This window comes from Salmo salar, chromosome ssa05 (genome assembly GCF_905237065.1).
Source record: "Salmo salar chromosome ssa05, Ssal_v3.1, whole genome shotgun sequence".
Classification (NCBI taxonomy): domain Eukaryota; kingdom Metazoa; phylum Chordata; class Actinopteri; order Salmoniformes; family Salmonidae; genus Salmo; species Salmo salar.
The window spans coordinates 2,271,285-2,285,348 of record NC_059446.1 but is presented as its reverse complement, the minus strand read 5'-3'; the positions used below and the strand labels follow the sequence as shown (position 1 = coordinate 2,285,348).

Below are 14,064 nucleotides of genomic sequence, written 5' to 3'. Positions count from 1 at the left end.
ACACAATAAAATGAGAAGAAAATCTAAGGTGGTCTGACTACAGTGTACATAACATGAACCATCTGAGCTCTAGCTCTGACCTATAACGCCAGCTCTGACCTCTAGCTCTGACCTCTAACCCCAGCTCTGAGCTCTAGCTCTGACCTATAACCCCAGCTCTGACCTCTAACCCCAGCTCTGACCTCTAGCTCTGACCTCTAACCCCAGCTCTGAGCTCTAGCTCTGACCTATAACGCCAGCTCTGACCTCTAGCTCTGACCTCTAACCCCAGCTCTGACCTCTAACCCCAGCTCTGACCTCTAGCTCTGACCTCTAACCCCAGCTCTGAGCTCTAGCTCTGACCTATAACCCCAGCTCTGACCTCTAACCCCAGCTCTGACCTCTAGCTCTGACCTCTAACCCCAGCTCTGAGCTCTAGCTCTGACCTATAACGCCAGCTCTGACCTCTAGCTCTGACCTCTAACCCCAGCTCTGACCTCTAACCCCAGCTCTGACCTCTAGCTCTGACCTCTATCCCCAGCTCTGACCTCTAGCTCTGACCTATAACGCCAGCTCTGACCTCTAACCCTTTACCCTCTGTTCTGCCCAGCGCGTCCGGCCTCCAGCCCTGGCACCAGGAGTCCCGACTGGCACAAGGAGTTTGTTACAGAGGCAGACTCTGAGATCCTGGAGCATTCTGGGAAGATGGTGCTGCTGTTTGAGATCCTCCGTATGGCTGAGGAGGTGGATGATAAAATGTAAGGGGAACCCAAGCTGTGGAAACGGGGAACCCACTCTGAAGACATGCAGAGATCCAGAAGTGCTTGAAATGAAATGTTTCAAAATGGCAATGTTTCCCTGTCCTGTTAACGTGACCATGTTTTCTATCCTCTCTCTCTCAGCCTGGTGTTCAGTCAGTCTCTGATCTCTCTGGACCTGATTGAAGACTTCCTGGAGCTGTCTGGCCGAGCCAAAGAGGAGGAGAAACAGTCTCCCTACAAAGGTACTATACGGCCCTACACCCTAGGCCCTACACCCTAGGCCCTACACCCTAGGCCCTAACCCCCCCGCTGGTAGAGAGAACAACACTCTGAAGGCATGCAGAATGTGGTAGATACCGCGGGGGGGACTGGTAGATACCGCGGGGGGGACTGGTAGAGAGACAACACTCTGAAGACATGCAGAATGTGGTAGATACCGCGGGGGGCTGGTAGATACCGCGGGGGGGACTGGTAGAGAGACAACACTCTGAAGACATGCAGAATGTGGTAGATACCGCGGGGGGCTGGTAGATACCGCGGGGGGACTGGTAGAGAGACAACACTCTGAAGACATGCAGAATGTGGTAGATACCGCGGGGGGCTGGTAGATACCGCGGGGGGGCTGGTAGATACCGCGGGGGGCTGGTAGATACCACGGGGGGCTGGTAGATACCGCGGGGGGGACTGGTAGAGAGAACAACACTATGAAGACATGCAGAATGTGGTAGAGACCGCGGGGGCTGGTAGAGACCGCGGGGCGGGCTGGTAGAGACCGCGGGGCGGGCTGGTAGAGACCGCGGGGCGGGCGCTGGTAGAGACCGCGGGGCGGGCGCTGGTAGAGACCGCGGGGGCGGGCGCTGGTAGAGACCGCGGGGGCGGGCGCTGGTAGAGACCGCGGGGGCGGGCGCTGGTAGAGACCGCGGGGCGGGCGCTGGTAGAGACCGCGGGGCGGGCGCTGGTAGAGACCGCGGGGGCGGGCGCTGGTAGAGACCGCGGGGCGGGCGCTGGTAGAGACCGCGGGGCGGGCTGGTAGAGACCGCGGGGGCGGGCTGGTAGAGACCGCGGGGGCGGGCGCTGGTAGAGACCGCGGGGCGGGCGCTGGTAGAGACCGCGGGGCGGGCGCTGGTAGAGACCGCGGGGGGCGGGCGCTGGTAGAGACCGCGGGGGCGGGCGCTGGTAGAGACCGCGGGGCGGGCGCTGGTAGAGACCGCGGGGCGGGCGCTGGTAGAGACCGCGGGGGGGCTGGTAGAGACCGCGGGGGGCTGGTAGAGACCGCGGGGGCTCTCTGCTCCTCTCAACACAGCCTGTGGCCTTGGTCGTGTTTTTAATTAACCCAGATGGTTCTGCTTTCATTTACAAAATTATTAGACCTTCATTCTTTCATTTTTTTATCCCACAAAGAAAGGTTTGCTGAAGGGTTAGAAATGTGTAATGAAAAGATCAGTGAGGTAACTGAAACCATACTGAGTGGTGCAGTTGTGAAGCAGGCTATATTAAAAACCTGAACACTTGTGCCTGAGAGGCTTCCACTATCTCTCTTCTGGAAGTACTTTAGCTTAAATCTCTCTCTCCTTTAGCTTAAATCTCTCTCTCTCTCTCCTTTAGCTTAAATCTCTCTCTCTCTCTCTCCTTTAGCTTAAATCTCTCTCTCTCTCTCTCTTTAGCTTAAATCTCTCTCTCTCTCTCTCCTTTAGCTTAAATCTCTCTCTCTCTCTCTCTCCTTTAGCTTAAATCTCTCTCTCTCTCTCTCTCCTTTAGCTTAAATCTCTCTCTCTCTCTCTCTCCTTTAGCTTAAATCTCTCTCTCTCTCTCTCTCCTTTAGCTTAAATCTCTCTCTCTCTCTCTCCTTTAGCTTAAATCTCTCTCTCTCTCTCCTTTAGCTTAAATCTCTCTCTCTCTCTCTCCTTTAGCTTAAATCTCTCTCCTTTAGCTTAAATCTCTCTCTCTCCTTTAGCTTAAATCTCTCTCTCTCCTTTAGCTTAAATCTCTCTCTCTCCTTTAGCTTAAATCTCTCTCTCTCCTTTAGCTTAAATCTCTCTCTCTCTCTCTCCTTTAGCTTAAATCTCTCTCTCTCTCTCTCCTTTAGCTTAAATCTCTCTCTCTCTCTCTCCCTTTAGCTTAAATCTCTCTCTCTCTCTCTCCTTTAGCTTAAATCTCTCTCTCTCTCTCTCCTTTAGCTTAAATCTCTCTCTCTCTCTCCTTTAGCTTAAATCTCTCTCTCTCTCTCTCCTTTAGCTTAAATCTCTCTCTCTCTCCTTTAGCTTAAATCTCTCTCTCTCCTTTAGCTTAAATCTCTCTCTCTCTCTCTCCTTTAGCTTAAATCTCTCTCTCTCCTTTAGCTTAAATCTCTCTCTCTCTCTCTCCTTTAGCTTAAATCTCTCTCTCTCTCTCTCCTTTAGCTTAAATCTCTCTCTCTCTCTCTCCTTTAGCTTAAATCTCTCTCTCTCTCTCTCCTTTAGCTTAAATCTCTCTCTCTCTCTCTCCTTTAGCTTAAATCTCTCTCTCTCTCTCTCCTTTAGCTTAAATCTCTCTCTCTCTCTCTCCTTTAGCTTAAATCTCTCTCTCTCTCTCTCCTTTAGCTTAAATCTCTCTCTCTCTCTCTCTTTTAGCTTAAATCTCTCTCTCTCTCCTTTAGCTTAAATCTCTCTCTCTCTCTCCTTTAGCTTAAATCTCTCTCTCTCTCTCCTTTAGCTTAAATCTCTCTCTCCTTTAGATTAAATCTCTCTCTCCTTTAGCTTAAATCTCTCTCTCTCTCTCTCCTTTAGCTTAAATCTCTCTCTCTCTCTCTCCTTTAGCTTAAATCTCTCTCTCTCCTTTAGCTTAAATCTCTCTCTCTCCTTTAGCTTAAATCTCTCTCTCTCCTTTAGCTTAAATCTCTCTCTCTCCTTTAGCTTAAATCTCTCTCTCTCCTTTAGCTTAAATCTCTCTCTCTCCTTTAGCTTAAATCTCTCTCTCTCCTTTAGCTTAAATCTCTCTCTCTCTCTCTCCTTTAGCTTAAATCTCTCTCTCCTTTAGCTTAAATCTCTCTCTCTCTCTCTCCTTTAGCTTAAATCTCTCTCTCTCTCTCCCTTTAGCTTAAATCTCTCTCTCTCTCTCTCCTTTAGCTTAAATCTCTCTCTCTCTCTCTCTCCTTTAGCTTAAATCTCTCTCTCTCTCTCTCCTTTAGCTTAAATCTCTCTCTCTCTCTCTCCTTTAGCTTAAATCTCTCTCTCTCTCTCTCCTTTAGCTTAAATCTCTCTCTCTCTCTCTCTCTTTAGCTTAAATCTCTCTCTCTCTCTCTCCTTTAGCTTAAATCTCTCTCTCTCTCTCTCTCCTTTAGCTTAAATCTCTCTCTCTCTCTCTCCTTTAGCTTAAATCTCTCTCTCTCTCTCTCTCTCCTTTAGCTTAAATCTCTCTCTCTCTCTCTCTCCTTTAGCTTAAATCTCTCTCTCTCTCTCTCTCTCTTTAGCTTAAATCTCTCTCTCTCTCTCTCCTTTAGCTTAAATCTCTCTCTCTCTCTCTCCCTTTAGCTTAAATCTCTCTCTCTCTCTCTCTCCTTTAGCTTAAATCTCTCTCTCTCTCTCTCTCCTTTAGCTTAAATCTCTCTCTCTCTCTCTCTCCTTTAGCTTAAATCTCTCTCTCTCTCTCTCTCCCTTTAGCTTAAATCTCTCTCTCTCTCTCTCCTTTAGCTTAAATCTCTCTCTCTCTCTCTCTCCTTTAGCTTAAATCTCTCTCTCTCTCTCTCTCTTTAGCTTAAATCTCTCTCTCTCTCTCTCTCTCCTTTAGCTTAAATCTCTCTCTCTCTCTCTCTCTCCTTTAGCTTAAATCTCTCTCTCTCTCTCTCTCTCTTTAGCTTAAATCTCTCTCTCTCTCTCTCTCTCCTTTAGCTTAAATCTCTCTCTCTCTCTCTCTCCTTTAGCTTAAATCTCTCTCTCTCTCTCTCCTTTAGCTTAAATCTCTCTCTCTCTCTCTCTCCTTTAGCTTAAATCTCTCTCTCTCTCTCGCTTAAATCTCGCTCTCTCTCTCTCTCCTCTCGCTCTCTCTCTCTCCTCGCTCTCTCTCTCCTCTCGCTCTCTCTCTCTCTCTCTCTCCTTTCGCTTAATCCTCTCTGCTCCTCCTCTCTCCTCTCGCTTCATCTCTCTCTCTCTCTCTCGCTCGCTTAAATCTCTCTCCTCTCTGCTCTCTCTCTCTCGCTCTCTCCTTTCGCTTAAATCACTCTCCTCTCTCCTCTCGCTCTCTCCTCTCTCCTCTCTGCTCTCTGCTCTCTGCTCTCTGCTCTCTGCTCTCTCCCGCTCTCTCCTCTCGCTCTCTCCTCTCGCTCTCTCCTCTCGCTCTCTCTCCATGCTCAGTTTGATCTACTTCAGGAAGTGATGTTGAAGACTTTCTTAGTTCTGCCCACATCTCATTGAGTGTTGAAGACTGACGCTGTACTGCAGGTTGCAGTTAGCTACTAAATTATGCTTGTAACTTATTCTGTGATTTTAAATTCCTTTTCGTTATACTGTTATCCTGTTTTCTGTAAACTCATCCTTACACTTAATGGCTTCAATGAGTGGCTTCTCCCCTGGCCCGGAGTCTAGTGATGCATTTTGAAACTAGGCCTGTTTAGGGATTGGCTTGCCTATTGCCTAGCTAAACTGAAGCTGACAGGAGAGAAAGGTCAAACTGTACTCTTTGAAAACTGTTGTCTAACCTCACTATGTGTTTACCTGTGCAGGTGAGGGGAAGTGGTTCCGGAACATAGACTACTACCGTTTGGACGGCTCCACCAACGCCCTGAACCGGAAGAAGTGGGCCGAGGAGTTCAATGACACCAGCAACGTCCGTAACGACGCCCGCTGGCTAACGACGCCCGGCTGCCGCTACGACCGGCTCGCCGCTAACGACGCGCTGCCGCTAAACGACGCCCCGGCTCGCCGCTAAACGACGCCCCGGCTCGCCGCTAAACGACGCCCCGGCTCGCCGCTAAACGACGCCCCGGCTCGCCGCTAAACGACGCCCCGGCTCGCCGCTAAACGACGCCCCGTCTCGTCACTAAACATCAAATCAAATGTATTTTAAAGCCCTTTTACATCAGCTGATATTCTCAAAGTGCTGTACAGAAACCCAGCCTAAAACCCCAAACAGCAAGCAATGCAGGTGTAGAAGCACGGTGGCTAGGAAAAACTCCCTAGAAAGGCCAAAACCTAGGAAGAAACCTAGAGAGGAACCAGGCTCTGAGGGCCAGGTGGAGATTATAAGAGTACATGGCCATCAAGGACAGATTGCTCTACAAGATGTTCAAATGTTCATAAATGACCAGCAGGGTCAAATAATAATAATCACAGTGGTTGTAGAGGGTGCAACAGGTCAGCACCTCAGGAGTAAATGTCAGTTGGCTTTTCATAGCCGATCATTGAGACTATCTCTACAGCTCCTGCTGTCTCTAGAGAGTTGAAATCAGCAGGTCTGGGACAGGTAGCACGTCCGGTGAACAGGTCAGGGTTCCATAGCTGCAGGCAGAACAGTTGCAACTGGAGCAGCAGCACGGCCAGGTGGACTGGGGACAGCAAGGAGTCATCAGACCAGATAGTCCTGAGGCATGGTCCTAGGGCTCAGGTCCTCCGGGAGGGGAGGGACAAGAGAGGGAGAAGTAGAGGGAGAATACTTAAATTCACACAGGACACCGGATAAGACAGGAGAATTATACCAGGTAGGACAGACTGATCCTAGCCCCCCGACACACAGACTATTGCAGCATAGATTCGGGGGGACAGGGGACACTGTGGCCCCGTCCAAAGATACCCTTGGAAAGTGCCAACCATGTTGGACAAAACCCACTGAGTCGATGATGGCTCCGAAAGCCTTTTGGAGTGGGTCTGTGGACTTTTCCATGTGAATGTTAAAGTCACCAAAAATTAGAATATTATCTGCTATGACTACAAGATCCGATAGGAATTCAGGGAACTCGGTGAGGAACGCTGCATATGGCCCAGGAGGCCTGTAAACAGTAGATATAACAAGTGATTGAGTAGCTGCATAGATTTCATGACTAGAAGCTCAAAAGGGGAAACCGTTGTCGTTTTGTTGTTTTTGTAAATTGAAATTTTGCTGTCATAAATGTTAGCAACACCTCCGTCTTTGCCGGATGCGCGGGGGGTATGGTCACTAGTGTAACCTGGGGGTGAGGCCTCATTTAACACAGTAAATTCATCAGGCTTAAGCCATGTTTCAGTCAGGCCAATCACATCAAGATTATTATCAGTGATTAGTTCATTGACTATAACTGCCTTGGAAGTGAGGGATCTAACATTAAGTAACCCTATTTTAAATATATTTAGATTTTAGTTCACCACCTTTTCCAATTGGTAGTTACAGTCTTGTCTCATCGCTGCAACTCCCCGTACGGACTCGTGAGAGGCGAAGGTCGAGAGAGCCGTGCGTCCTCCGAAACACGACCCAACCAAGTCGCACTGCTTCTTGACACAACGCCCATCCAACCAGGAAGCCAGCCGCACCAATGTGTCGGAGGAAACACCGTACACCTGGCGACCCGGTCAGCGGGCACTGCACCCGGCCCGCCACAGGAGTCGCTAGAGCGCGATGAGACAAGGACATCCCTGCCGGACAAACCCTCTCCCCTAACCAGGACGACGCTGGGCCAATTGTGTGGCGCCCCATGGGCCTCCCGGTCGCGGCCGGCTGCGACAGAACCCGGGCTCAAACCCAGAATCTCTGGTGGCACAGCGCTACCCGGGAGGCAATTAGCCCTATTTTGAGATGTGAGGTATCACAATCTCTTTCAATAATGGCAGGAATGGAGGAGGTCTTTATTCCAGTGAGATTGCTAAAGCGAACACCGCCATGTTTAGTTTTGCCCAACCTAGATCGACGCACAGACACGGTCTCAATGGGGATAGCTGAGCTGACTGTGCTAGTGGCAGACTGGCTAACAGCCTATCTCATTGTGGAGCTAGAGGAGTTAGAGCCCTGTCTATGTTCGTAGATAAGATGAGAGCACCACCTCCAGCTAGGATGGAGTCCGTCACTCCTCAACAGGCCAGGCTTGGTCCTGTTTGTGGGTGAATCCCAGAAACGGGGCCAGTTATCTTTGGGAGGGGCGGAAAACAGTTCCCAACCAGAGATTGGAAACACTCCCCCCTAAATGTGAGGATGGAACGGTCCCCCCCCCTAAATGTGAGGATGGAACGGTTCCCCCCCCCTAAATGTGAGGATGGAACGGTCCCCCCCTAAATGTGAGGATGGAACGGTCCCCCCTAAATGTGAGGATGGAACGGTCCCCCCCTAAATGTGAGGATGGAACGGTCCCCCCCTAAATGTGAGGATGGAACGGTCCCCCCCTAAATGTGAGGATGGAACAGTTCCCCCCCCCCTAAATGTGAGGATGGAACAGTCCCCCCCCCCCTAAATGTGAGGATGGAACAGTCCGCCCCCTAAATGTGAGGATGGAACAGTCCCGTCCCCTAAATGTGAGGATGGAACAGTCCGTCCCCCCTAAATGTGAGGATGGAGCAGTACCCCCCCTAAATGTGAGGATGGAACAGGCCCCCCCCCCCAAATGTGAGGATGGAACAGTCCCCCCTAAATGTGAGGATGGAACAGTCCCCCCTAAATGTGAGGATGGAACAGTCCCCCCCTAAATGTGAGGATGGAACAGTCCCCCCCCCTAAATGTGAGGATGGAACAGTCCCCCCCCTAAATGTGAGGATGGAACAGTCCGTCCCCCCTAAATGTGAGGATGGAACAGTCCCCCCCTAAATGTGAGGATGGAACAGTCCCCCCCCCTAAATGTGAGGATGGAACAGTCGTCCGCCCCCCTAAATGTGAGGATGGAACAGTTCCCCGTCCCCCCTAAATGTGAGGATGGAACAGTCCCCCCCCCTAAATGTGAGGATGGAACAGTCCCGTCCCCCCTAAATGTGAGGATGGAACAGTCCCCCCCTATATGTGAGGATGGAACAGTCCCCCCCTAAATGTGAGGATGGAACAGGCCCCCCCTAAATGTGAGGATGGAACAGTCCGTCCCCTAAATGTGAGGATGGAACAGTCCCCCCCCTAAATGTGAGGATGGAACAGTCCCCCCCCCTAAATGTGAGGATGGAACAGTCCCGTCCCCCCCTAAATGTGAGGATGGAACAGTCGTCCCCGTCCCCCCCTAAATGTGAGGATGGAACAGTCCCCCCCCCTAAATGTGAGGATGGAACAGTCCCGTCCCCCCCTAAATGTGAGGATGGAACAGTCCCCCCCTAAATGTGAGGATGGAACAGTCCCCCCCCTAAATGTGAGGATGGAACAGTCCCCCCCCCTAAATGTGAGGATGGAACAGTCCCCCCCCCCTAAATGTGAGGATGGAACAGTCCCCCCTAAATGTGAGGATGGAACAGTCCCCCCCCTAAATGTGAGGATGGAACAGTCCCCCCCACCTAAATGTGAGGATGGAACAGTCCCCCCCCCTAAATGTGAGGATGGAACAGTCCCCCCCCTAAATGTGAGGATGGAACAGTCCCCCCCCCTAAATGTGAGGATGGAACAGTCCCCCCCCTAAATGTGAGGATGGAACAGTCCCCCCCCCAAATGTGAGGATGGAACAGTCCCCCCCCCTAAATGTGAGGATGGAACAGTCCCCCCCCCTAAATGTGAGGATGGAACAGTCCCCCCCCTAAATGTGAGGATGGAACAGTCCGTCCCCCTAAATGTGAGGATGGAACAGTCCGTCCCCCCTAAATGTGAGGATGGAACAGTCCCCCCCCCTAAATGTGAGGATGGAACAGTCCGTCCCCCCTAAATGTGAGGATGGAACAGTCCGTCCCCCCTAAATGTGAGGATGGAACAGTCCGTCCCCCCTAAATGTGAGGATGGAACAGTCCCCCCCCTAAATGTGAGGATGGAACAGTCCCCCCCCCTAAATGTGAGGATGGAACAGTCCCCCCCCCTAAATGTGAGGATGGAACAGTCCCCCCCCTAAATGTGAGGATGGAACAGTCCCCCCCTAAATGTGAGGATGGAACAGTCCCCCCCTAAATGTGAGGATGGAACAGTCCCCCCCTAAATGTGAGGATGGAACAGTCCCCCCCCCTAAATGTGAGGATGGAACAGTCCCCCCCCTAAATGTGAGGATGGAACAGTCCGTCCCCCTAAATGTGAGGATGGAACAGTCCGTCCCCCCTAAATGTGAGGATGGAACAGTCCCCCCCTAAATGTGAGGATGGAACAGTCCGTCCCCCTAAATGTGAGGATGGAACAGTCCCGTCCCCCCTAAATGTGAGGATGGAACAGTCCGTCCCCCCTAAATGTGAGGATGGAACAGTCCCCCCCTAAATGTGAGGATGGAACAGTCCCCCCCCTAAATGTGAGGATGGAACAGTCCCCCCCTAAATGTGAGGATGGAACAGTCCCCCCCCTAAATGTGAGGATGGAACAGTCCCCCTCCCCTAAATGTGAGGATGGAACAGTCCGTCCCCCCTAAATGTGAGGATGGAACAGTCCGTCCCCCCTAAATGTGAGGATGGAACAGTCCCCCCCCTAAATGTGAGGATGGAACAGTCCGTCCCCCCTAAATGTGAGGATGGAACAGTCCGTCCCCCCTAAATGTGAGGATGGAACAGTCCGTCCCCCCTAAATGTGAGGATGGAACAGTCCCCCCCCCCCTAAATGTGAGGATGGAACAGTCCCCCCCCCTAAATGTGAGGATGGAACAGTCCCCCCCTAAATGTGAGGATGGAACAGTCCCCCCCCTAAATGTGAGGATGGAACAGTCCCCCCCTAAATGTGAGGATGGAACAGTCCCCCCCCCTAAATGTGAGGATGGAACAGTCCCCCCCCCTAAATGTGAGGATGGAACAGTCCCCCCCCCTAAATGTGAGGATGGAACAGTCCCCCCCCCTAAATGTGAGGATGGAACAGTCCCCCCCTAAATGTGAGGATGGAACAGTCCCCCCCCTAAATGTGAGGATGGAACAGTCCCAGAGACAATTACTGAAAGCCACCACATCTTTATAGGGACGTTAGAAGCTGAAGCCATTTTGTGCTTGGTGACCTCTGACTGTTTCATCCTAACATGGTTGGTGTTGACGTTGATAACAATATCCCTATATTCTCTACAAGACACCAAACCCTGGTAGTAGAAACAATTCACTTTGATAGTCCTGTACCTTCATAGTTGATATTGCAATGTAGACATTTCAATAATAGGAAGTTGGTTCTATACCTCCATCATTGCTCCCCTCTTACTTTCTCCTCTCCTCCCTCTCTACCTCTCCTCTCCTCCCTCTCTACCTCTCTCCTCCCCCCTCTACCTCCTCTCCTCCCCCCTCTACCTCTCTCCTCCCCCTCTCTACCTCTCCTCCTCCCTCTCTACCTCTCCTCCCCCTCTCTACCTCTCCTCTACCTCTCCTCCCCCTCTCTACCTCTCCTCCTACCTCTCCTCCTCCCCCCTCTCTACCTCTCCTCCTCCCCCCTCTCTACCTCTCCTCCTCCCCCCTCTCTACCTCTCCTCCTCCCCCCTCTCTACCCTCTCCTCCTCCCCCTCTCTACCTCTCCTCCTCCCCCTCTCTCCTCCTCCCCCTCTCTACCTCTCCTCCTCCCCCCTCTCTCCTCCTCCCCCCTCTCTCCTCCTCCCCCCTCTCTCCTCCTCCCCCCTCTCTACCTCTCCTCCCCCCTCTCTACCTCTCCTCCCCCCCTCTCTACCTCTCCTCCCCCTCTCTACCTCTCCTCCTCCCTCTCTACCTCTCCTCCCCCCTCTCTACCTCTCCTCCCCCCTCTCTACCTCTCCTCCCCTACCTCTCCTCCTCCCTCTCTACCTCTCCTCCTCCCTCTCTACCTCTCCTCCTCCCTCTCTACCTCTCCTCCTCCCTCTCTACCTCTCCTCCTCCCTCTCTACCTCTCCTCCCCCTCTCTACCCTCTCTCACCCCTCTCTACCCCTCTACCTCCTCCTCCCCCTCTACCTCCTCCTCCCTCCTCTACACCTCTCCTCCCCCCTCTACACCTCTCCTCCCTCTACCTCTCCTCCCCCTCCATAGAGGTAGGTTGTTCCTGATCTCGACCAGGGCTGGTTCTCTGGGCATCAACCTGATAGGAGCTAACCGGGTCATCATCTTTGATGCTTCCTGGAACCCGTCGTACGACATCCAGAGTATCTTCAGGCTCTACCGCTTCGGACAGCTCAAGACTTGCTATGTCTACCGATTCCTGGCTCAGGTAACCAGTCAGCCAACCAGCTAGTCAGTCATTTAGTGGGCCAGCCAGCCAGTTAGTGGGCCAGCCAGCCAGTTAGTGGGCCAGCCAGCCAGTTAGTGGGCCAGCCAGCCAGTTAGTGGGCCAGCCAGCCAGTTAGTGGGCCAGCCGGCCAGTTAGTGGGCCAGCCGGCCAGTTAGTGGGCCAGCCGGCCAGTTAGTGGGCCAGCCGGCCAGTTAGTGGGCCAGCCGGCCAGTTAGTGGGCCAGTTAGTGGGCCAGCCGGCCAGTTAGTGGGCCAGTTAGTGGGCCAGCCAGCCGGCCAGTTAGTGGGCCAGCCAGCCAGTTAGTGGGCCAGCCAGCCAGTTAGTGGGCCAGCCAGCCAGTTAGTGGGCCAGCCAGCCAGTTAGTGGGCCAGCCAGCCAGTTAGTGGGCCGGCCAGTTAGTGGGCCGGTTAGCGGGCCAGCTTGCCAGTTAGTGGGCCGGTTGGTGGGCCAGCCGGCCAGTTAGTTGGGCCGGTTAGTGGGCCAGCCGGCCAGTTAGTGGGCCGGTTAGTGGGCCAGCCGGCCAGTTAGTGGGCCGGTTAGTGGGCCAGCCGGCCAGTTAGTGGGCCGGTTAGTGGGCCAGCCGGCCAGTTAGTGGGCCGGTTAGTGGGCCAGCCGGCCAGTTAGTGGGCCGGTTAGTGGGCCAGCCGGCCAGTTAGTGGGCCGGTTAGTGGGCCAGCCGGCCAGTTAGTGGGCCAGCCGGCCAGTTAGTGGGCCGGTTAGTGGGCCAGCCGGCCAGTTAGTGGGCCGGTTAGTGGGCCAGCCGGCCGGTTAGTGGGCCAGCCGGCCAGTTAGTGGGCCGGTTAGTGGGCCAGCCGGCCAGTTAGTGGGCCGGTTAGTGGGCCAGCCGGCCAGTTAGTGGGCCGGTTAGTGGGCCAGCCGGCCAGTTAGTGGGCCGGCCAGTTAGTGGGCCAGCCGGCCAGTTAGTGGGCCGGCCAGTTAGTGGGCCGGCCAGTTAGTGGGCCGGCCAGTTAGTGGGCCAGCCAGTAAACTTCCAACTTCAACTGTATGTGTTGAAGAGGGTGGGGCTTAAGCTGCATCCCTGTCTCACCCCACGGCCCTGTGGAAAGAAATGTTTTTTGGCCATTTTAACCTCGCACTTGTTTACATGGATTTTATAATGTCGTATGTTTTTCCCCCAACACCACTTTCCGTTCATTTGTATAGCAGACCCTCAGACCCTCAGACCCTCAGGTCAAATTGAGTCAAAAGCTTTTTTGAAATCAACAAAGACATGAGAAGACTTTGCCTTTGTTTTGTTTTGTATTGTTTGTCAATTAGGGTGCGCAGGGTGAATACGTGGTCTGTAATTTGGTAAAAAGCCAATTTGACATGTGCTCAGTACATTGTTTTCACTGAGGAAATGTACGAGTTTGCGGTTAACCTGTCCTCTGTCCTGTCCTCTCCTCCTCTCAGGGTGCTATAGATGTTAACCTGTCCTCTCCTCCTCTCAGGGTACTATAGATGTTAACCTGTCCTCTCTGTGTTACCTGTCCTCTTCTCCTCTCAGGGTACTATAGATGTTAACCTGTCCTCTGTCCTGTCCTCTCCTCCTCTCAGGGTACTATAGATGTTAACCTGTCCTCTGACCTGTCCTTCTCCTCTCAGGGTACTATAGATGTTAACCTGTCCTCTCCTGCCCTCTCTCCTCTCAGGGTACTATAGATGTTAACCTGTCCTCTCCTCCTCTCAGGGTACTATAGATGTTAACCTGTCCTCTGACCTGTCCTCTCCTCCTCTCAGGGTACTATAGATGTTAACCTGTCCTCTCCTCCTCTCAGGGTACTATAGATGTTAACCTGTCCTCTTCTCCTCTCAGGGTGCTATAGATGTTAACCTGTCCTCTGACCTGTCCTCTCCTCCTCTCAGGGTACTATAGATGTTAACCTGTCCTCTGTCCTGTCCTCTCCTCCTCTCAGGGTACTATAGATGTTAACCTGTCCTCTGTCCTGTCCTCTCCTCCTCTCAGGGTACTATAGATGTTAACCTGTCCTCTTCTCCTCTCAGGGTACTATAGATGTTAACCTGTCCTCTTCTCCTCTCAGGGTACTATAGATGTTAACCTGTCCTCTTCTCCTCTCAGGGTACTATAGATGTTAACCTGTCCTCTGTCCTGTCCTCTCCTCCTCT

General features: G+C 52.5%; 1 protein-coding gene across 1 annotated transcript in view; it reads left to right on the top strand.

The window, feature by feature from the left end:
• The window catches only part of LOC106604099 (transcriptional regulator ATRX), a 115,636-nt gene that overhangs the window by 82,459 nt on the left and 19,113 nt on the right, over positions 1–14,064 (top strand). The window contains exons 28-31 of the mRNA XM_045719390.1: positions 590–737; positions 882–982; positions 5,437–5,544; positions 11,738–11,916. Coding sequence (XP_045575346.1) covers positions 590–737; positions 882–982; positions 5,437–5,544; positions 11,738–11,916 — 536 coding nt within the window. The remainder of the gene's footprint in view (positions 1–589; positions 738–881; positions 983–5,436; positions 5,545–11,737; positions 11,917–14,064) is intronic.